General features: G+C 36.6%; 1 protein-coding gene across 1 annotated transcript in view; it reads left to right on the top strand.

Annotated features, from left to right (window-relative positions):
• Nucleotides 1-21,587, top strand: part of EPRS1 (glutamyl-prolyl-tRNA synthetase 1) — a 65,846-nt gene that overhangs the window by 28,806 nt on the left and 15,453 nt on the right. Inside the window, exons 14-23 of the mRNA XM_058533688.1 lie at nucleotides 1,873-2,009; nucleotides 2,851-3,058; nucleotides 3,686-3,798; nucleotides 6,119-6,236; nucleotides 8,649-9,008; nucleotides 15,840-16,073; nucleotides 17,406-17,668; nucleotides 19,872-19,923; nucleotides 20,389-20,598; nucleotides 20,979-21,051. Of these exons, the coding sequence (XP_058389671.1) occupies nucleotides 1,873-2,009; nucleotides 2,851-3,058; nucleotides 3,686-3,798; nucleotides 6,119-6,236; nucleotides 8,649-9,008; nucleotides 15,840-16,073; nucleotides 17,406-17,668; nucleotides 19,872-19,923; nucleotides 20,389-20,598; nucleotides 20,979-21,051 (1,768 nt within the window). The remainder of the gene's footprint in view (nucleotides 1-1,872; nucleotides 2,010-2,850; nucleotides 3,059-3,685; nucleotides 3,799-6,118; nucleotides 6,237-8,648; nucleotides 9,009-15,839; nucleotides 16,074-17,405; nucleotides 17,669-19,871; nucleotides 19,924-20,388; nucleotides 20,599-20,978; nucleotides 21,052-21,587) is intronic.

Genomic DNA, 21,587 nt, shown 5'->3' on the forward strand with positions numbered 1-21,587 from the left:
GGTGAGGTGTGTTCTCTATTAACTAGGTTATTCACTAACTGTTACCATTGTCTTTAAGCCAAAACATTAGACCTAGTAATAATTGAATCACAGCTTGGGTCCAGAGTCTATCACACTGCCATTTGCTCTGGTTTAGAAAATATCAGTGAAGTGAAAATGATATCTGTCCATCTAAATTCAAAATATAAATCTTAAATACAAGTAGCAGGAAGTTCTTCTCAGTTAAGCCATGGTTGTTGTCTTAGATAGTCATGACTGCTTGGTTGACGGTCATAAAGCAAAAGTAGGTGCTTTTATTCCAGCTTCGTGAGTTGTCTATAACTATCTTCACTGTATAGTGAAGATTATGTTTATAGACTAACTCACTCATATACTTATAGTCTAATATACTCAAACCTTACTCATAACTGTGTTATGTTCATAGACTAACTCATGAATAAGATAATATGCATCATGAAGAGCTATAAATATCCTAAGTTGTAGCTTTATATGATTGTTTTTCTAGATATGACATTATCTGTTTTTAAATTTTTTTGAGGAAGATCAGCCCTGAGCTAACATGCGGTGCCACTCCTCCTCTTTTTGTTGAGGAAGATTGGCCCTGGGCTAACATCTGTGCCCGTCTTCCTCTACTTTATATGGGACACTGCCACAGCGTGGCTTGGCAAGTGGTGCATCGGTGCGCACCCAGGATCCGAACCTGTGAACCCTGGGCTGCCGAAGTGGAGCACGCACTTAACCACTGAGCCACTGGGCCGGCCTCTGTATTTTTTAATTTTAAAGATTTGAGTTCATTTAAAGGGAACCCTAATAAGATTTGGGATGTGTGTGTGGGATTGATTGATTTGGCTTTGCCTTTATCTTACATCTGATTGGTTCAACCAGGTGACTGGTGGTATCTGATATATCACCCACTACAGTTAGCTTAAATGTGAAGCTTTCTGAATGGTTTAAAATTTGAATGGTGAGAATAAAACTTTTTAAGGATGCTTATTTGTTAAAATGACAGCTGTGGTCAAATAGCTTAGTTCATAGTTAAAGAAGTAGTAGTAAATAATAAAGAATATGTTATAGTTAAAGAACTGATTGATTAGGAAACACTTTAAATGATGACTAGATTGCTCACTTTGATCTGTGGAATTTTTCTTATTTCCTTCACAAAATGTTCCATATTTAGCCTTGTCAGTATTCTCTTTTGAGCCTAGCATAGTATAAGTCATTATAAAATGCTGAGTTTTCTCAAATGCATTGGTGCATTCATTGAACAATTATTAAACATATGCTGTTTAACGTTTATTTCAAAGGATCTCCTTAAACTTTCTTTTGAATTCTGTCAAAGAAAAACTGAAATTTAACGAATATAGCATTCTTTTTATTCCCCAGATCTTTTTCGTCTTCATGTAAAACATACTGAAAAGGCAGAAAATTTATACGTATATAATACTATCTTTATACTTGTCTTCTAAAGTATGAAAGGTCCACAGTTTCCTGCTCAGGTGACATGTGTTTTGTAATGGTCTGCAGCCACTGATCAGGAATGACTTTATTTTCTCCTTTGCTGCAAAAGCAGTGAGATTCTGGGGATAGCAAAGTCGATTCTAGTTGGAGGGACACTAAGTGACAAATAATACTGTCTTAACTCTGAAAACAAAGAATGATTGTTTTAGGCTGGAGTAATCTCAGGGGCAGGCTACCTTCTCTAACTCCATTAGTATTATTGGTCAAGTGGCTGACCCAGTGTCACAGAGCTGGGATTTAAACTAATACAGATAACTTTTGTTTGATTAAAGAATAAAATGAATGAATGTATAAATTTGCATACTAGATTCAATAAGTTGTTTCAACCAACACTCTCCTTTTTTTATCAATCAGAATCCTGATGTTGGCTTGAAACCTGTGTGGTATAGTCCTAAAGTTTTCATTGAAGGTGCTGATGCAGAGACGTTGTCAGAGGGTGAGATGGTTACCTTTATAAACTGGGGCAACATCAACATTACTAAAATACACAAGTAAGAACTTTTTGTTTGTTTTCAAATAAATATAGAAGAAAAGTCTTTTATGTTTATTCACTTATGAAAAATGACCGAATTCATACCCACTCAAAATGCTGACTGGTAAATCTGCCCAGGCATAGATAGTGCAAATTGTGGACACGTTAAAATTTTCTTCGGTTATGTTCCAGTTTATTAATAGTGTGTCAGGATATCTTTTGCTTGTGATGTTGAAAGTTACTACATCTTGTTATAAAAAATAGTTCTAATGCTTTAGGTCTCCTTTTTATCATCTAATTCTCATTATACAATTGCTGGTGGAGGGATCCTTTGGACAGAATTGTATATATAACATATTCTTTATCCTAAAATCTACTTTAAAATTGTTTCATGATGAATATGAACTTCCAGTTATTATAATGAAGTACACTTATCAATTTGTTCTTAATGTTATGTAAATGGAATATAGTATGCTAAGGTTAATTTGTGTAAACTCTGAAATCTTAATTGTTCAGTCATTGCATATGATTTCAAGTAATTGTTAAACGTTTTAAAGTATAGTATTTTAGATTTGCTAATGCTTAATGTAGGTGACTTTAAAATTTATAAATATGTTCATACTCTTTATCAGGTATATGTGGATCTGTTCTCCAGTGGATTATTAATGTCTTGATAGCAGGGATTATATTTTATTTATCTCTGGTATATGCTGGCACATATTAGAAGCTCAAGTGAATATTTGATTTTAAATTTTTTCAAAGAAAATTCCTTATCTATTTATTACAGATACAGAACAAAGAAATGCATTTATGGCAGTTATGCCTTCTTTTCTTTAAACACTTTTCAATCTTATATCTAGAAATGCAGATGGAAAAATTCTCTCTCTTGATGCACAATTGAATTTGGAGAACAAAGACTACAAGAAAACCACGAAGATCACTTGGCTTGCAGAGACTGCACGTGCTCTTCCTGTTCCCGCCGTCTGTGTCACTTACGAGCACTTGATCACAAAGCCAGTGCTGGGAAAAGATGAGGACTTCAAGCAGTATGTCAACACGAACAGTAAGGTAGCCTCCAAAGAAACCATGTTTCATCTTTCCCTGTTATATAAACTTTTCTTTAGAATTTTAAAAATTAGTTTTAAGTATTTGGTTCCTCAAATAAAATGGAAAAGATTTTCTAGACTTTTGTTAAAAGAACAAGATGTAAAAGAGTAATGGTTCCATTTTACAGATGAGGTTAAATGTTATCTTTTAAAAATACAATAAGTGTAATTGTTATTTTAATGCTTCACTGTTTCACTGTGTTTGCTTAAGTAGTAAAGTTGTTAACGTCTTTTTTTTTGGTGGGGAAGATCGGCCCTGAGCTAACATCTGCCAATCCTCCTCTTTTTGCTGAGGAAGACTGGCTCTGGGCTAACATCCGTGCCCATCTTCCTCCACTTTATATGGGACGCTGCCACAGCATGGCTTGCCAAGTGGTGCATCGGTGCCCGCCTGGGATCCGAACTGGTGAACCCCGGGCCACCGCAGCGGAGCACGCTCACTTAACCGCTTGCGCCACCGGGCCGGCCCCAACATATCTGTTTAAAATGGGAATATTCCAGCTACTGGAAAAACCGCTTGCACGTCAGAATTGTCTTCAGTGCTCTGATTTTTAAGAAAGTGTATTTTGGTCTTATGTTATCTTTACAGCATGAAGAACTAATGCTGGGTGATCCCTGCCTTAAGGATTTGAAAAAAGGAGACATTATACAACTCCAGAGAAGAGGATTCTTCATATGTGACCAACCTTATGAACCTGTTAGGTAAATAAATGTAACTGAACATTTAAATGAACATGCTTAAAGCTCTTATAGTAAATAGTATTTTAAAAATTGAACTTCCACTAAAATACTGTACCTGACAGTTCTCTATTCAGTTTGATTTGTTCTTTTTTTTTTTTATAATTTTATTTATTTATTTATTTTTCCCCCAAAGCCCCAGTAGATAGTTGTATGTCATAGCTGCACATCCCTCTAGTTGCTGTATGTGGGACGCGGCCTCAGCATGGCTGGAGAAGCAGTGCGTCAGTGCGCGCCCGGGATCCGAACCCGGGCTGCCAGCATCAGAGCGCACGCACTTAACCGCCAAGCCATAGGGCCGGCCCTGATTTGTTCTTGTATCTTTAATATTTCAGACTTTATTGTAACAAGTGACAACTTTGAAACAGCATAATACTAACAAGTTATTCATTTCTAAAACTAAACCATCCTATAATTCATCTTCATGTAGTCCGAGTATAAAGAAAAAAATTATAGTATATCTTTGGGTGAAATTATTACCATTACCTTTTTCTTTATTGTGTATTTTCAGTAGATGTATTGTAGAATATAAATAGTACAGCAGGTACATTTGGAGGAAAATAACAAATGCTTATTTCTTTCAAACTGTGAAGTAACAGAATTATTATTAGAACTTTCAGTTTCTAGATTTTTGTCCATGTTCCTTTCGGTTTTCTTTTTCTCTCTGCTCTTTTTTCATTGCATGTCTTTAACTGTGTGATCAGACCTCTCTCCTGAGCTCCAGACTTGTGAATCTAATGCCTGTTAGACATCTCTGAATAGATATCTTTTGAGTACCTCAAACTCAGTATCTTCATAATTCTAAGATTCTAGGTACCATCTCTGACCTGTTCTTCTCCTTTATCCCCCGTTCTAATGAGTAAACTTTGTTGTTTGTACTGCCTGTTTAGTCCATCTCAATCATTTGCTGCTCTGCCTTATTTCAGGCCCTTAGCATTTCTTCCTTGATTGCCAAAACAAGTTCTAAAGTAGTTTCTTGTGTCTCCAGCTTTACCCTTTTCTGATCCACTTTTCATATGGCCACCAGTATAAAAATTTCAAAGTAATAATTTTATCACATTTCCTCCCTGCTTAAAAATTCTTGTTAGCGTCAGAGTAAAATCTAAACTTCTTAGTTTGACATGCAAGCTTTTTCATGTTGTGGCCTCTCTACCCTCCTGAGCCATATCTGTTGTAGTTTACTTCTCCCTGATCCCTTCTGTTCAAAATACTGGACTGCTTGGACTTCCAAAGGCATCAAGTGCCTTTTAACCTCTTGCCTTTTCCTGGAATGGCCCTGCTTTTTTTTTTCACATCTGGGTAACCTTTCAAATGTTACTTCCTCCAGAGCTTTCTTGTATTCCTCTAATGTGGATAGGCACCCAACCTATATGTCTCCATAGCATCTAGCCTTTTCCTCTTCAGAATATTTGTCACGGGCCGGCCCCGTGGCTTAGTGGTTAAGTGCGCACGCTCCGCTGCTGGTGGCCCTGGTTCGGATCCCAGGCGCGCACCAAGGCACCCCTTTCCAGCCATGTTGAGGCCGCGTCCCACATACAGCAACTGGAAGGATGTGCAACTATGACATACAACTATCTACTGGGGCTTTGGGGGTAAAATAAATAAATAAAATCTTTAAAAAAAAAGAAAAAAAAAAAGAATATTTGTCACACACTTTTAAATCTATCTGTCTGTTTTGTTTCTACTGCTGGAATTCATCAGGGGCCTATACTTTCTTCTTATTCATCTTAGTATCACATTGCCTTAGTCAAGTAAGATCACGCATGTAAACAGCATGTCACAGGGCCTGGTACTTACTATGTTGTCATTAAATATTTAGTGATGATGGTGGTAGTGGTGGTGGTGGTGCCACCAACTAGAGTAATGCCTAGAACAGAATAGATTCTCAGTTTATTCTAAAAAAAATTGTTGAGCTGTGCAACAAATGGTACTGGATCAACTGGATAGCTACATGCAAAAGAGTGAAGTTGAACCCCCAACCTCATACCGTATATAAAAATTAACTCAAGTATGGATCAAAGATTACCTCAAATATGAATCATGTTCATGTCTATAAAATTTAATAAATTGGAAATTTATAATGAGCATTGTCAATTTTTATTTATGTATTTGTTGTCTTTAAACTATTCTGAAGAGCCTCTGATTTGAATAATAAGGGAATGGACTATTTATACTTTGAAAAGTATTAACACGGTGCCATTGAATTAATCTAGGAATTAAATTTTAATTTCTGTCAGATAATTTTGTTCAAATAAACTTTCTTGGCCCTTCATTTTCTTTTTAGCCCATATAGTTGCAGAGAAGCCCCATGTGTTTTGATTTTCATTCCTGATGGGCATACAAAAGAAATGCCAACATCTGGGTCAAAGGAAAAGACCAAGGTAGAAATGACAAAAAGTGAGGTAAGTTTTGACTTTAATGGATATGTCTCAAATCAGTGATCCTTGTATCCTAGGGTTTAAATCTACTTCTTTACAAATGGTTGTCCTTCTTATTGTTGAGAATGAAGAAGACAATAACTCTTAGACTTTTGGGGGTTTTGTTGTTCTTTCATAAAGTTTTCAAAATACCTTAAAAACAAGATTTTTAAAATTTAATTTATGTGAAAAAGAAAGAAGAAAGACTAGATTAAAAGAATGTTTTTAGAAAAAAATTTTTTTTTTCCTAGTAGAGATGCAGTAGATCTTTTTCTTTTTAATAGCCTGTCTGCTTTAGTCAGGAGCATTGTGCAGAGCTGAGGAGTAGGTTGAGGACTACCTATTCTTAGCTGCTCATCTTGTGAGAAGGAAAAAAAAAAAGCCTTGCCCAAGATAACAAAAGTTGTCATTGACAGAGTCAAGACAGTGACCTGGTTTCCTGGCTCCCTGTCTGTACTTTTCTGTCAAACTCCAGTGCCTCTGGGAGAAGAGCTCCTGGTAGTCAGTTAGGTTTGGAAAAGAAAAAAAAGAGAGGAACTGCTGTGTTGTGGATGATCGGAAACTGTTTTCTTGTTTTTTTCTATTCCTTTTGCATTTTGGAGGTAGTGCTTAATCTCTGTCTGTAAGAATGTGTTAGGAATCTGCCTGGCAGTCAGGGTTGGGAGGGATGTTCCAGATGGAGACAGAACTTCTGTCCTCATCATACAGTATGTGGATTTGAGAGGTGGTGACATGTCTAGAGAATTAGGGGGTTTCTTGTGTGGGCCAGAGGTCCTCAACTTGCTCAGTTCATAGCACCCATCGTTTCTCAGTAACTTTTTCATGGCACCCCTAGGCTAAATGAAATTTCTGACAGTTCTCTTTATTAAGTAGTTAAGTTCAAACAACTAGATAAATATTTATCTTCCAGTAACTTAATAGCCATTTGAAAAAAAAAGTACATGTAAATTGAAAGAAAAGAAACTTTAATTTTATTCTTAAAATATTTTATTCTCAAATGTTAAATATTTTCATTTTATTCTTATTTTTATTTCATTCTTAAAGTGATAGACAAATTGAAAGAAAAAATAATACTTTTCTTTCTAGAACCTTGGACTCAGATTGGATGCTGCCATTGATTATTTCCTATTCCACAGTGATTTTCCTGTGGTATTTGATTTTTAACACAGCAGCTGTGGAAAATCCAGCTTTGCAAAGATATGACATCACTGAAAGGAATGTAGCACTCTCTAATGTTAAAACTGAACCACCTTTAGCTTGTAGTACATGCAGTGTTTGACAGATGTTTGGTATATTGCTCTGTTTACCTGAAATATTAAAAATATCCTATGGCACCCCTATGAATTTTCTGTGGCACCCTGAAGCAGGTTCATGCAACTCTGATATACCTTGAGGTGCCTCTTAGCTGTCGAGGCAGAGATGTCTTAAGGCCCATTCAGAGTGCTGGGTCTGGATCAGGACAGAGTTCTGGAGGAGAGATGAGACATTTTTGAGTTTAATACACATGACGCCATGAGTATGGATGAGATTATTCTGAAAAATTAAGTAGAAGACCATTAAATAAAAAAGTCACGAGGAAGATATGATATGAGCTGGGTTACATTTGGAAGGGTTTCAGTAGGGAGGAAAGCATTCTAGGCTGAAGGAAAAAGCATGACATAGAATTAGAGTAGTATAGTTATTCACTATCCAGAGATCATTTTCGTGAACATATTTCTGGATTTGTTGTGTATACTTATATGCAACCATATGCCTATAAACATGTAATTTTATACATGGAATTGTTCCACGATAGTGAGTTAAAATTGTATCAGTATTTCATGGAGCTCTTGCCTTGTCAACAATCTACATATATCTTATCTTTTAAAAAATTATTATTAATAATAGTTCCTAACACTTACTGATGTTTGCTTTTTCTCAGCCTTGGTAACTAAAAGATTTACACAGATTTATTACCTTTTATTTTCTCATCAACCTGCTGGGTTCAATAAAATTACTATCCTTCTTTTACAGTTAAAAAACAGAAACAGCTTAGGTATCTAATTCAAAGTCGCACAGCTAGTATGTGGTGGAGCAGTGATTTATTCTCAGATTTGATCAGTGTGTCATGATTTCTTTAACTAGTTCCCTACTTGTAAAGATTTAGGTTATTTTCCGTTTTTTATTATGATAAAAATGTTCTGTTGAGTATCCATGTACTTCTACCTTTGTTTACTTCTGTCATTTTTCGTTAGGATAGATTTTTAGAAATGAGGTTATTCATTTAAACTTTTTAAAGGATTCAAATTTTCAAATTTTATTTTTAGCTTGACACATAAAACAATCAGCTTCATATAATTTTGTGGGAAGACATTTAACATGAGTTAATCATTTACTTTTGGTTTTCTGCCTCTATAGACAGCTACTCCTTTTAAGGAAAAACCAGCTCCTTCTTTAAATAATACTTGTGCTACATCTGAGGATTCCTTGGTCCTTTACAACAGAGTGGCTGCTCAAGGGGATGTGGTTCGTGAGTTAAAAGCCAAGAAAGCAGCAAAGGAAGATATAGATGCAGCTGTAAAACAGCTTTTGGCTTTGAAAGCTGAGTATAAGGAGAAAACTGGCCAGGAATATAAACCTGGAAATCCTCCTCCTGCGGTGGTACAGAATGTTTCTTCTAAATCATCAGCAAGTATTCTGGAAATTAAATCTCTGCATGATGCAGTTGCTGCACAAGGGGAGGTGGTTCGTAAACTGAAAGCTGAAAAAGCCCCTAAGGTCAGTATGCTGGAGCGAGTCAGGACAAGCTTGTAAGGAAGCTCATGAATTCAAACTGCTTGGGGTAGTCTCATCTTATAAGACACGTTGTTTATAGACTGTCTGCTTGAATATTTTGACATTAAAATCAACATTTACTGATACCTGCTATTTGGCAAGCTCTGAAAGTATTAATAAGAAGCAGCTCACCATCTAGTGGGGGGAAGGCAGCTGGTGGGGAAACAACACACTGACTGTGATCGTGTGTGATATGTATAAATTGCTCTCAGAAGTGTTTGTGGTTATAAGTCGCGGGGAAGGAGGAAACAATATAAGGGATATTAAAAATAGTCCTGAAGTAGAAGAAGCCCTTTATGGGTGAACAAAGTTCAGAGGAAGGTACTCTTAAGCATAGATCCATGGTTCTCAAGCCTTATCTTGTATCAGAATTAATGGAGCACTTGCTAAAGCATGTATTGCTGGGCCCCACCTCTTAAGTTTCTGCTTCACTAAGTCCAGAGTATGCAGAGAATATGCATTTGTAAAAAGTTGTCCATGTGATACTGCTGGCCAACCACTGGTATAGAAGATAGTACCAGAAAAGGCAGACAGGTATGAAGGTTCAAGGTGTATTTAGGGTATAATTGGTTGTCAAAAGGTTTTTGACCGGTGACTATTTCAGGTTCTTCATAGGGGAACCCTCAAGTGGTACCAAATTTTGACTGAAGTATAAATTTTATTCTTCTTTTAGTGATATCTTGAGGCAAACATTTAGCCAAGTGGGTGGTGGCAATGAGTGTGGAACGGGATTGCTTGCTGTAAGTAAGAGACAAAAGGAATGGCATCTGTGATAGAGAAAGATCCATGTTTAATAATCAAGATCTATAGATTTACTCAAATAGTAGCATAGTTCTAAAACATGATCAAATAAATAGTGCTGTAACTGGATAAAATTCAGTCCCTGATAAGCTATCCCAAATAGAATTTAGGCTGGCTGTGGCATGAACACAGAGAGGTGTGGTGAACCACGGGCTTGATTTATGTGGCTGGAGGAGGTTTGTTCTAAGATGCTCTCAGGCATCTGTGGTCTCATCAGCATCCTGGGCTTTGGTTGGAGAATGATCTAGTAACTTGAGGTTGTAAGTCCCTCACCTCATTAATGAGTTGCTAGGCTTCTGACTGGAAACCCTGCACCCTAAGATACTTTGATTCATGGACATTTGACCTCTGCTGAGGAGAGAAAATTATTTGGGGAGACCTTGGAGTTATGCTCCAGAAGTTAATATTTTTCTGTCTTTCCATTGTAAAGTGTGAGAAATGTTCTTTTGTATCTTTAGTGAGCCTATTGAAATCCTGCAGAGCTATGATGATCCAAAACAGCTTTGCTTCAAGGAATAAAGGCTGCTAGATGTATGGGTTTAGGGTATAAATCTTTGATAGCTCCTACCCTGTGGTGAGGTTAGGAGCATTTTGTTCTGTATGTCAGACACTAACTGTGGACCCCTTTCTAGATGTAATTTGGGGGGAAGGTCTTTGGTGTTTAAATTGCTTCATTCTTAATAGAGTACATTGAGATTCTGTGCTGATTCTTGGTCAGCTAGTTGTGTGTGGGGTAGTAACAGCAGCAACCATTATACTTAGAGCAACAGCCAACTACATCTCCCATCCCATTGGATTAACGAATTATATCATGCTTTCCTGAAATTGCACTGTCAAGGTTATGAACAGTCAGCATATGGGTAAAAAATGAAAATTTCTTTGGTAATCGGGCAGATACTATTCCTTGGTGCTTTTGGGTAACGATAAATGTTATACTAAAATGAATCTGACTTCAGTTTAGTTTAACCTACATTTGTTGAATGCCTACAAATGTTCTATATCTATGTTTCAAAGTATTGCTTGTATTATTTTTCTCTAAATGCTAAGAGTAGTGAACAGTGCCCTCTTCTGTTCTAGAGAACTAACCCCATTACTGGGAATGGAGGTGTTATTTAGACCACATCTGGCTCTGTTTATTATACACTGTTGCTATTTTTATATTTAATCCTCACAACAACCATGTCCAATAATATTGAAATAATATCCCTTTTTTTATTTGTTGGTTTTAGTAACCAGTGAAAAACTGTGAATATGAAAGTAACTTCCTGCTGAAGTTTGCAAAGCCTGGATTCCAATTTTGACTGAATTCCAAGTTATTTCCCATTAGAGGTGGTAGTAGTGGGGCATTGCCGTCTAAGCACCAGAGAGTTATGGTTTTACTGGTTCATTATTATTTATTAAGCAAGTCTGTGCTTATTTTACATTAATAATTTGTTAAGGCCTCTTAGCCATTCCATTTCCTACAAAAGTAGTTCTTTCACTGCGTCATGTTTAGTGGTGAGGAAGGTGATTGGCTGAGGTTTTATAGTCACAGGTTTCAATTAGACTTTTCTTTCTCTGTTTGTTCGCCCACCCCCTTTTCTGCTTCGGGATTAGATAGGTGATTCTGTGTAAGACCTTTTAAGCATAAAGGTAGAGTGTAAGCAAAAGGTGGGCAAGGAATAAAAACCTGGAAGGCCCCCTTTCATTCCCCTTTCAAGTCCACCGTCTGCTCCTCTCCCTGTTCCTCCTGCTCGGTAGGTTGCTGCGTTAAAGTAGTGGATCAAGCAGATATAGAGGTGCATATCTGAGAGTACACCAAAGGTGTAGTAATTCTGAGTGCTGAGTTAAGTTAAAAATTAAAGTCACTTTTCAAAAATTAAGTCTTAACTTTTAAAGTTCTCAAGCTATAGTTTCAAAAAATAAAATAAAATTTTGATTTTGAACAGATTTCACTGATTTGAAATTTAAATGAGTGCAGTGTTTTGAACATAAAATTATAGTACTGCTTGAAATGGGAGTCAGAAAATAGTAAGTTAAAGGCTTTATGAAATACTGGTGACACTTTCGACTCGAGAACAGGGTTCTGCAAACTATGGCCTGCATCTGTGTTTTGTAAATGAAATTTTACTGGAACACAGCCACACTCATTAGTTTACATGTTGTCTAAGGCTGTGTTCATGCTACAATTGTAGAATTGAGTAGTTGCAACAGAGACCCACAAAGCTAAAATATTTACTCTCTAGCCCTGGCCCTTTATTGAAAAAGTTTGCTGACTCCTCCCTTAGAGGAAAGATTTTTGAGAACCCTTATGGTTAATAATTTTTCAAATTGAAGTAATAAAGGGCAGCAAAATCAAGTGATTATTACATTAAATAAAAATAGTAATTTACAATTATTTCATCTTGTCATTAATAGTCTCTTTTTGTCAAACTCCATCTCTGGATGGGTGCTGATTGCCTTTTCTTTCTGCAAGTGCAGCATTTTAATTCAGAGCACCTTGTATTTTATACCCCTGGTAATTCGTCTTAAATATTTTATCTTTGCTCTTTTGTATTTTATGCCAGTGCTTTTAGTTTTAAAACCCAAATCACAGTTTATCAGGAAAAGAACCATATTGTTATACCCCTTTGTCCAGAAAACAGGCTGTTCTAGAAAACCACCTCCCTTCACCCCTACCCCAAATAGCCTTAAGAATTCTCAGGCCAAAAAAATGAAGGTTGTGGCAGGAGGGGACGGGGCGGGGCGGGGCGGGGGGCAGGGGGAGTCAGAAGAAACAAACTCATCCTTTCCCTTGATGGTTTTTGAGCTTCCTGTTTGGAATTTGTGTACAGTGGGTTCCTGCTGTATCTGTTTTTATGGAACTTAATGCAAACTTGCTTTAAATAAAATAAATAGAATGAATGAAATCCGTCCATCTTGTGAGACAAGACATTTCACAAGACTTACTTCTAGGTAAATCTGAGGAATTTGTATTGATCGATTTGTGTCAGAGAAAAGTAGCAGACACATTGTGATTTAGGTAAGTGAACCGGAGAGCCCAATTGAGAAGCGGCTGAGCAGCTGTTCTAACCCAGACTGACTCCAGAATCTGGGCTCTGTACTGTGTTTTACTGGCTCCTGGATCATGGTGCAGTGATTGGGCTGTTTCTGCAGGGTTAGGCATTTAAGCTAAACACAGATTTCTAATCAGTTGACTTAAAAAAAAATGCCTTTCTTTAAAAATCTGTGAACTTTTAGTTCACTGAATCTCCTAGCAGGCTTTTATATCATAGAGACTTAAGCACTCGCCCTCCCCCACTTGGAAGAATTCCCTCTTGTGATTACCATTCGCGTCTCACCCCCACCAAGTGAGAACCTCTGCTGTGGGGCATCATCACCACTGCTGTGTGTGGGTGTAGTTCTCTCAGAAGTGCTAGTAAGGAGCAAAGGTGGGTGACCATTAATAGAGTTGAAAGAAATAGATAAACTTTGAAAAAAGTTTTTTTTTTTTTTAAAAACAGCTTTTTTTCACTGAAAATTGAAGTGCTCAGGCCATTTTGCAAGGTTGTATTCTTATAACTTTAAATTGGTAAAGTTCTAGGTTTTTCTTTTTGTTCCCTTCTTTTCTCTTGGAGAAAGGCCATCTAGTGGCTGCTGCAGAAATAGTTGAGTACTTTTCGTCTAAATGTAACCAGGTGAATTCTGTTCGCTTTTCTCCATTCTCAATCATATTTTGAGGATCATTTTTACTTCCTCAAATTTCCATCTTAAACCTTTACTGAAGTCTCTTTTGTAGGCTGTTCAGCCTTTCTCATTCATCTACAGTAACAATTATTTATTGAAAACTTTTCGTGTTTGTATTGGCATATGTTAGATAGGTTTAAATCAGTCTTTGTCATTAAGAGCTTAAAATCTGTTAGCAAGTCCTTTATAAGCTTCTGCTGTTATATAAGCTTGTACCGGGTAGTACCATCTGATTTCTCTTTGTAAATGCCTTTTAATCCAGACAACTAGAATGTTACAAGAGATTATTTTTTCCTTATCTTAAGAGACATACTCAAGTAAGAATCAAAGATCTCTTTTGAGAAAGCAGTGTTCACGACATGTTAGTAGGATTAAAATGAACATTTAGATCATCGTCTCATGCCTTCTCTAATGCTGTGCAGACTCTAGTGGTCAAGATCGCAGGCTCTAGAATAAACCCTAGATTCAAATCCTAGCTCTACCACGTATTGTGTAACTTTGAATAAGGTACTTAATCTTTCTGAGCTTTACTTCTATAAAATGTGGATAAGGTTTGTTTTGAGAGTTAAATAAGATGACCCATGTAAAAGCACTTAGCATAGTGTCTGGCATACTATGTCTGGCCATAAAATGATAGTGATTATTTTTCGTATTGATAATTCTGATTCTCTCAGGAATCTTTGGTACCTTCTAAATCATCAGAGAAGACTGCATAGTGCGTAGTATAATTTCACTCTATTATGAAAAATAATCTGAGTAGATTACTTAGTTATCTAGAATATTCCATTTCCCAGTTGGAGGGATATAGGTATATGTAATTTTACTCTGTTTTTAGAATGTCTCATTCAATAATGAAGTAGTTTGCCCATCTTCATTTTCTCCTTTATAATGTTTCTCGTTGTAATCTTGCCAAGGAAGGGTTTTTTTCTGTGTGAAACATGTGCGCCATCTGACTTTAAACTTTAGTGAATACCTACTTAGAGTATAAAATGGAACTTCTTTCAAATAGGCCTCTTTTTGTAGAAATAGTTGCAGGAAAGTCCCTTAACTTCTTTTCCATTTTCTTCTTTTGGCTGCTAGAAGTTTCTTTTTTTCTTGATTCTTGTGTGTCTGATTAACTATGTCTCTTTTGTGAGTACTAGGTAGTTTTTGGTGTGAAAATGCTTTTAATTCTAAAGACAGAGTATAAATATGAGACAGATCAGGATTATAAATCAGACAACCTACCTGCTTCTCTTTGTGTGATTTCTCCTCTTACCTTTACTTCCTTTGTGTGGTGCCTGGTAGGACAGACTCTAAGTCACTAGGCAACAGAACACTGTATCATAAAGTATCTGGACAAGGAGATGTGATTTGCTGTCTCATAGGTGCAAATTCTTTGAAGGTATACTAATGTTTCCCACAGTCCTTTGATACCATTTCAGTATTCTTTCTGGCTTCCTAGCTGTGTGGAGCACTGTTAGTTATAATGTAGCAGGAAAAATTAGATAAGGAATTTGGAGGCACTTTTTCTCTCTGTTTTGATTGATGCCTTGGCTTCCCAGGGGTATGTTGGTCTGTGGTTGGATAGTACTGCCATTCAGGTACAGCGTCCAGCTTAGCTCCTTGCCTGCATTGCTGTCCTTGTCTGCTAGTCACAAGTGTCTCAATTGGGTTGGTTATTTTGTTTTTCATTATGATTATGTTGAAGTATCAGAGGATGCGGTATGTAGGTAAATGTCTAATTAAAACCTCAGCATACCTTCTCATTTGTAAAAGAGTGATGTAACTGTTCTTTAGTTGGGCCCAAGCTGGGTTTTTTCAATGCTGTATTTAGTGTCTGTTTTGTAGGCTGAAGGAAATAAGGTTTGTTTAGGCAAAACTGTGGAGCTGATCTTTATTCTGATTTTGTAAATTCTGACTACACTATTTACAGACATCGAGCTTGGACACTGACATTTTGCTTGGATGTTCTGTTATTTGTCTGTTTACATATGTAAAGTGGAAAGTTACAGTGTTATCTGCAAAGTTAGTGTTACATGCATATGTATGTTTATGTTTATTTTTATGACTTGTATATAGGAGAGTGCATATGATTTATATTTTTAACTTTTCTTTAGCTTTGATCTTATTTTAGGCTGATGACTTCACTCCTTTATGCTTGGGTTTCTCCATGATGAACTTATTTATAGGAATACTGTGGTGGTAATTAATGATTTTTAAATGACATTGAAATTTTCAGAAATTTCAGAAGATATTAAATATTTCTTTTTTTCTCTTTTATCTCAGGCTGAAGTAAATGAAGCTGTAGAAAGCTTACTCTCCCTGAAAGCTCAGTATAAAGAAAAAACTGGGAAGGACTACATACCTGGTCAGCCCCCACTATCTCAAAGTTCAGATTCAAGTCCATCCAGAAGCTCTGAGCCTAGTGGTCCAGAAACACCGGAAGCCAAAGTACTTTTCGACAAAGTAGCTTCTCAAGGAGAAGTAGTTAGAAAACTTAAAGCTGAAAAAGCATCTAAGGTTAGTTGGTATTTTGTTTGTGTGCTTCTGTTTTATACATTACAGGCTGTGTTCTTTGCCTGGAACACTTTCTATTTTTTTGTGAGGAAGATCAGCCCTGAGCTAACATCCATGCTAATCCTCCTCTTGCTGAGGAAGAGCGGCTCTGAGCTAACATCTATTGCCAATCCTCCTCCCCCCCCCCCCCCCCAATCCCCAGTAGATAGTTGTATGTCATAGTTGCACATTCCAGTTGCTGTATGTGGGACGCAGCCTCAGCATGGCCGGAGAAGCGGTGCGTCGGTGTGCGCCCGGGATCCGAACCCAGGCCGCCAGTAGCGGAGCGCGCACACTTAACCGCTAAGCCACGGGGCCGGCCCTGGAACACTTTCTGCCCCAACAGATTTCATTTCTCAACTCTCTGATCTTGCCGTTTAGAGAAACCTTTGTTGGTCTTTTCTCCCCACAACTAGATATGAGTGTGAACGTTCTCATACGACACTGCCCGTCTCTGACATAATAGACACACTTTGTTTTAATTGTTTGTTAAATTGTTTCTCTGCAGTCAGTAAGATCCTTGAGTAATAGGGACCTAGACCCTAACTGGGCCTGCTCATTGTAGACCATTAGTGCACACTCTTTGTTTGATTCAGTCTGCTAAAGCTCTGTCCTTCTCAGATGGCCTGTTTTATTTTGGGCTCTGGTGTAGTTTGTGCTAATTGCATTATTTTTGTAGGAGTAGGATTTTTTGGTAAAGATTCATATGAGTGGAAAACAATAAGGCATCATAAGTTTTGAAGTTTAACCATAATATAGAAACTTAATTACTGTCATCTTTATAATTGTGAAATGTTCAACTTACGTAATTATTGGCTCTTAAATTGCAGTAGAATACATGTTGTCTATTAGTACTTTTTAGTAGAACTTTCTGTGATGATGGAAATGTTCTATAACAGTTCTGTCCAATACAGTCGTCACTGGCCACATATGGCTATTGAGCACTTGAAATGTGGCTTTTGTGACTGAGGAACTGAATTCTTAATTTTATTTACTTTAATTTAAATCTAAATAGCCACACGTGGCTAGTGACTGCTGTTTAGACAGTGCAGTAATGGACTGTACTGTTTTCCATTCACTCTTTTGCACAATTCTGTCCCTGTTTATCATATTCTTTTATTTATTTTAGCAGTTAATATATTTAACATTCTCTAGCCCTACCCTGTACCCCTCTGCCTTTAATTATGTTTTCAAATCTGCTTGTAAAGCTTTGGACACTGTATTTGTTTAAGTGTGCTTAGATGGTTATTGGAATTAAATCCTATCTTTTCTTTTTCCTCTTTTGTTAAACTAAAGGATCAAGTGGATACAGCTGTGCAAGAACTCCTCCAGCTGAAGGCTCAGTACAAGTCTCTGACAGGAGTAGAGTACAAGCCTGTCTCTATCACTGGGGCTGAGGACAGAGATAAGAGGAAGAAAGAAAAAGAAAATAAATCCGAAAAACAGAATAAGCCTCAGAAACAAAATGATGGCCCCAAAAAAGACCTCTTTAAAAACCAAGAAAGTGGGCTGTCATCAAGTGGACCAGGAGAAGGGCAAGGGCCTAAGAAACAGACCAGGTAATAAAACGTGGAAACTTCATCTGAAGTGAAGCAGAGTTTTGAATGAATTCAATTCTTAAATTACTTTCTAAAAAACGAGTTTTGGTTAGTTTGACTGTGACGTTGAGTTGGAGAATGCTAGAGCTATAATATCAGCAGATAGCTTTTAATTAATTAAAATTGGTAACATTCATGTGCTTGGTTCAAGAATCTCAGAATATAGAAAGTTCAGTGAAGTCTCCCTCCTACGCTTGTTTTCCATCTTCCCAGTTCCCTCTGCTGCCATAATGAATTGGTAGCCACTGTTAGTAGTTCCTTCTGTATCCGTTGAGAGATTTTCATTTGATTACACAAGTAAATATAAATATGTATAAATGTTCCTTTTTTTCCTCCTTTTTAACATAATTGGTAGCCTAACTATATACATTGTTTTGCACCTTAAACAGATTTTTCTAATGAAAATTTTTTGTGGGGACTAAATGAGAACTTCATTCTCAATAAGATTTTAAAATTGGTAGTTTAAATGTAAAACAAAGCTGGTCTAAAGACAAAACAGTGGAATAGATGGTGTTTCAAGATCTTCTAATCTGTATGAATAATGTCATTTGTTGTCGATAATCCCCATCCCAAAATTAGAGTGAACTTTGTGCTAGGTTCCTTTAATGGCTTAATAAGAAGAAAAACTTATTAGCAACTACTATTTTGAGATACTTTGGTTTTAGATTTGTTTAGCTGAATTTCAAATTCTACCTCTCATCACTTACCTCATACACAGGATGTCTTTTTTTTGTGTGTGTGTGTGAGGAAGATTGGCCCTGAGCTAAATCTGTTGCCAATCTTCCTCTTTTTGTTTGAGGAAGATTGGCCCTGAACTAACATCTGTGCCAGTCTTCCTCTATTTTGTGTATGGGATGCCGCCACAGCATGGGTTGATGAGCAGTGCATAGGTCTGTGCCCAGGATCCTAACCACTGTACCCTGGGCCACCAAAGCAGAGCTTGTGAACTTAACCACTACGCCATAGGCCACGCCCCCATAATGTCTCCTTAAACAAGAAAATACAACAGTTTTTTTTCTTGTCTGTTGACTGGGTGATGAGCCTTATAGAATAGTGGAGGAGAGACTAGAACTTCTCACCTTTGACCTTCTGACTGCGTGTGAGAGGGCCAGGTTTCATCTAGGCCTTTTGTTGAGATGTGTCAAAGTGAAACAACGGAGAATGCAAATGCAAGTTCATTAAGGTTTTAAGCTAACAAAGCCTTGTTTTTGAACTCAAAAAAGATATACCTTTTGGGGCCGGCCCGGTGGTGCAAGCGGTTAGGTGCGCGTGCTCCGCTGCGGCAGCCCGGGGTTCGCTGGTTCGGGTCCCGGGCGCGCACCGACGCACTGCTTGGTAAGCCATGCTGTGGCGGCGTCCCATATAAAGTGGAGGAAGATAGGCACCGATGTTAGCCCAGGGCCGTCTTCCTCAGCAAAAAAAAAAAAAGAGGAGGATTGGCGGATGTTAGCTCAGGGCTGATCTCCTCACAAAAAAAAAAAAAAAAAAAAAAGATATACCTTTTATAAAACATAGCTAATGGGTAGATTTTCCTATGTGGATCATAAGATCACAGTTCCTTGAATAGTTGTTGGTGTTTCAAGAAAAGGATTATTGCCTGGAATAGTTTTTTATTACAGATCTAAATTATTTTGGAAGAATTTACCTCTGCAACTTTTATTTATTGCAGTGAGAAGAACTTGTAGAATATGTAAGGATATATATACCTATATATACACACATGTATACATGTATAGTCATTGTTATTACTTTTTACATGTTACTTTTAGTGAAACACTGATCTTACTACCTTTAATTTTGCCTGGGTTGAGGTCAGCAAAAGATACTTCTTTTTTAGTGAGAAAATAGTATGTGAATAGGCTCTGTATTACAAACACATGACCTTGTAAGGAACTTTATAAAAGAGATGCCTGCATTAAAATCATAGCTTTTGTTAGGGTTGGCTTTCCTAGTTTTTTGTGGACATTCTCTCACCATCTTTTAAGAGATGACTGAACTTTTTCTAGGTTAAAAACATTATCTTGGGAATGAATATACAAGAGATATAGAAATAACTCGTATTGGAGAAAAACTAGTCTATTTTGAACTTTAGAGGTTTATTTCCATTCAACCTAAAAACAATTGCTGATTGAAGGGATTTATATTTTATTTTTCATACCTGCAGGTTGGGTCTTGAGGCAAAAAAAGAAGAAAACCTTGCGGATTGGTATTCTCAAGTGAGTATGAATTCAGTTGATTTTTATGTTTTAAATTTCTTAAAGGCTACTTTATACTTAGATTCTAAAGTCCAGACATAAAGTAATAATGTGCCATGCCTTTAATAATAATACATAGTATAGTCAGGTAACATGTCACAGTTTTCAAAGCATGTTAACATAAAGTATTGAATGGAGAAGTAGCCCTTTGAGATAGTCATTATTTGATTTCTTTTTATGGTGAGGTAAAGGGATTAAAGTCACGAAGATAGTAAACGGCAGAAGCACGATTGGAATTCAAGTTGTCTTCAGAGTTTAGAGCCCCAGTGTTTCTCAGAATAGAAAGGTCCGTTTTATATGCACATTAAGAGGATATACCAACAGTGGAAGCCTCCAGATTTGAAGCTGGGTTCTCATACTCTTGGCACTTGTACTATAATTTTGGTTTAATTTAGGTTTTAAAGACTATATTTTTCTTTTAAAAAGGTCATCACGAAGTCAGAAATGATTGAATACTATGATGTAAGTGGCTGCTATGTTCTTCGGCCGTGGGCATATGCCATTTGGGAATCCATCAAGGACTTTTTTGATGCTGAGATCAAGAAACTTGGCATTGAAAACTGCTATTTCCCCATGTTTGTGTCTCAAGGTGCATTAGAGAAAGAGAAGACTCACATTGCTGACTTTGCCCCTGAGGTAAGTTAGCTTTCTTTATTTATTTTTGCAATTTTATCTTATAAACTCAAAAGTATATTTTCAGTTCACACTTGAATGATAATTTAAAACACAAGTTATAATAACCAATTTAAAGAAATGTAAAGCCATTTTTTTAAAAAAAATTATATTTCTACTTTCAGAGCATGTTATAATTCTGTTTGTTACGTTAATTACTTGGGTTTTACTTTTTGCTAAATATTTATAAGGACAGTAGGTTTCCACCTTTTCTTGCAGTGAACAGCAGCAACTGTTTTAACTTGCCTTAATATAGCAAAATTGAAATAGAGATTTGCTTGTATTTGTGTTGATTCTCAAAAATGCTGTTAAAAAATGTATGAAAAATGATTTTATTTTACTAGGTTGCTTGGGTTACAAGATCTGGTAAAACAGAGTTGGCGGAACCAATTGCTATTCGTCCTACTAGTGAAACAGGTGAGGATGGGCCTTGGAGCGCAGGAGAGAGCTCATTGAAACATTAGAAACAGCTTCTAGAGTTGAGTCTCAACTTTTATTTTGTGATATTTATAATCCTTATTGACGATATGAAGTTTAATGAATGTTGATAAAGATGAATGCAAATTTAAGTTGTACAGAATTTTATTCTCTGCACACTATTCATGGCAGAGCTCTTTGTCATTAGGATAAAGATGGTTTTTTTTTTTTAAACACTTGCATCATTTTTTATTTCATACTATAATTTTTCAGGACTTTCCAAGCAATTTTATTCTTGGAATAATTTTTATTCTTGAAATCGATTATAAAGTTGCAAACACTAATGTTTTATGCCAAATTTAGTTATAAATTTTGTTAGTCATTTTAATATTACGTTTACATTCATGTAGGCTTTTTGTAGGTTACGAAGTGATTTCATTTACAACATTTTATATTATTTTCAACAACAGTGTAGTGAGAAAGGTAGAGGCAGCTGTTGTTACCTCCATTTTGCAGGGAAAAAAGGTCTCTGAAAG

Source organism: Diceros bicornis, chromosome 38 (assembly GCF_020826845.1).
Source record: "Diceros bicornis minor isolate mBicDic1 chromosome 38, mDicBic1.mat.cur, whole genome shotgun sequence".
Classification (NCBI taxonomy): Eukaryota; Metazoa; Chordata; class Mammalia; order Perissodactyla; family Rhinocerotidae; genus Diceros; species Diceros bicornis.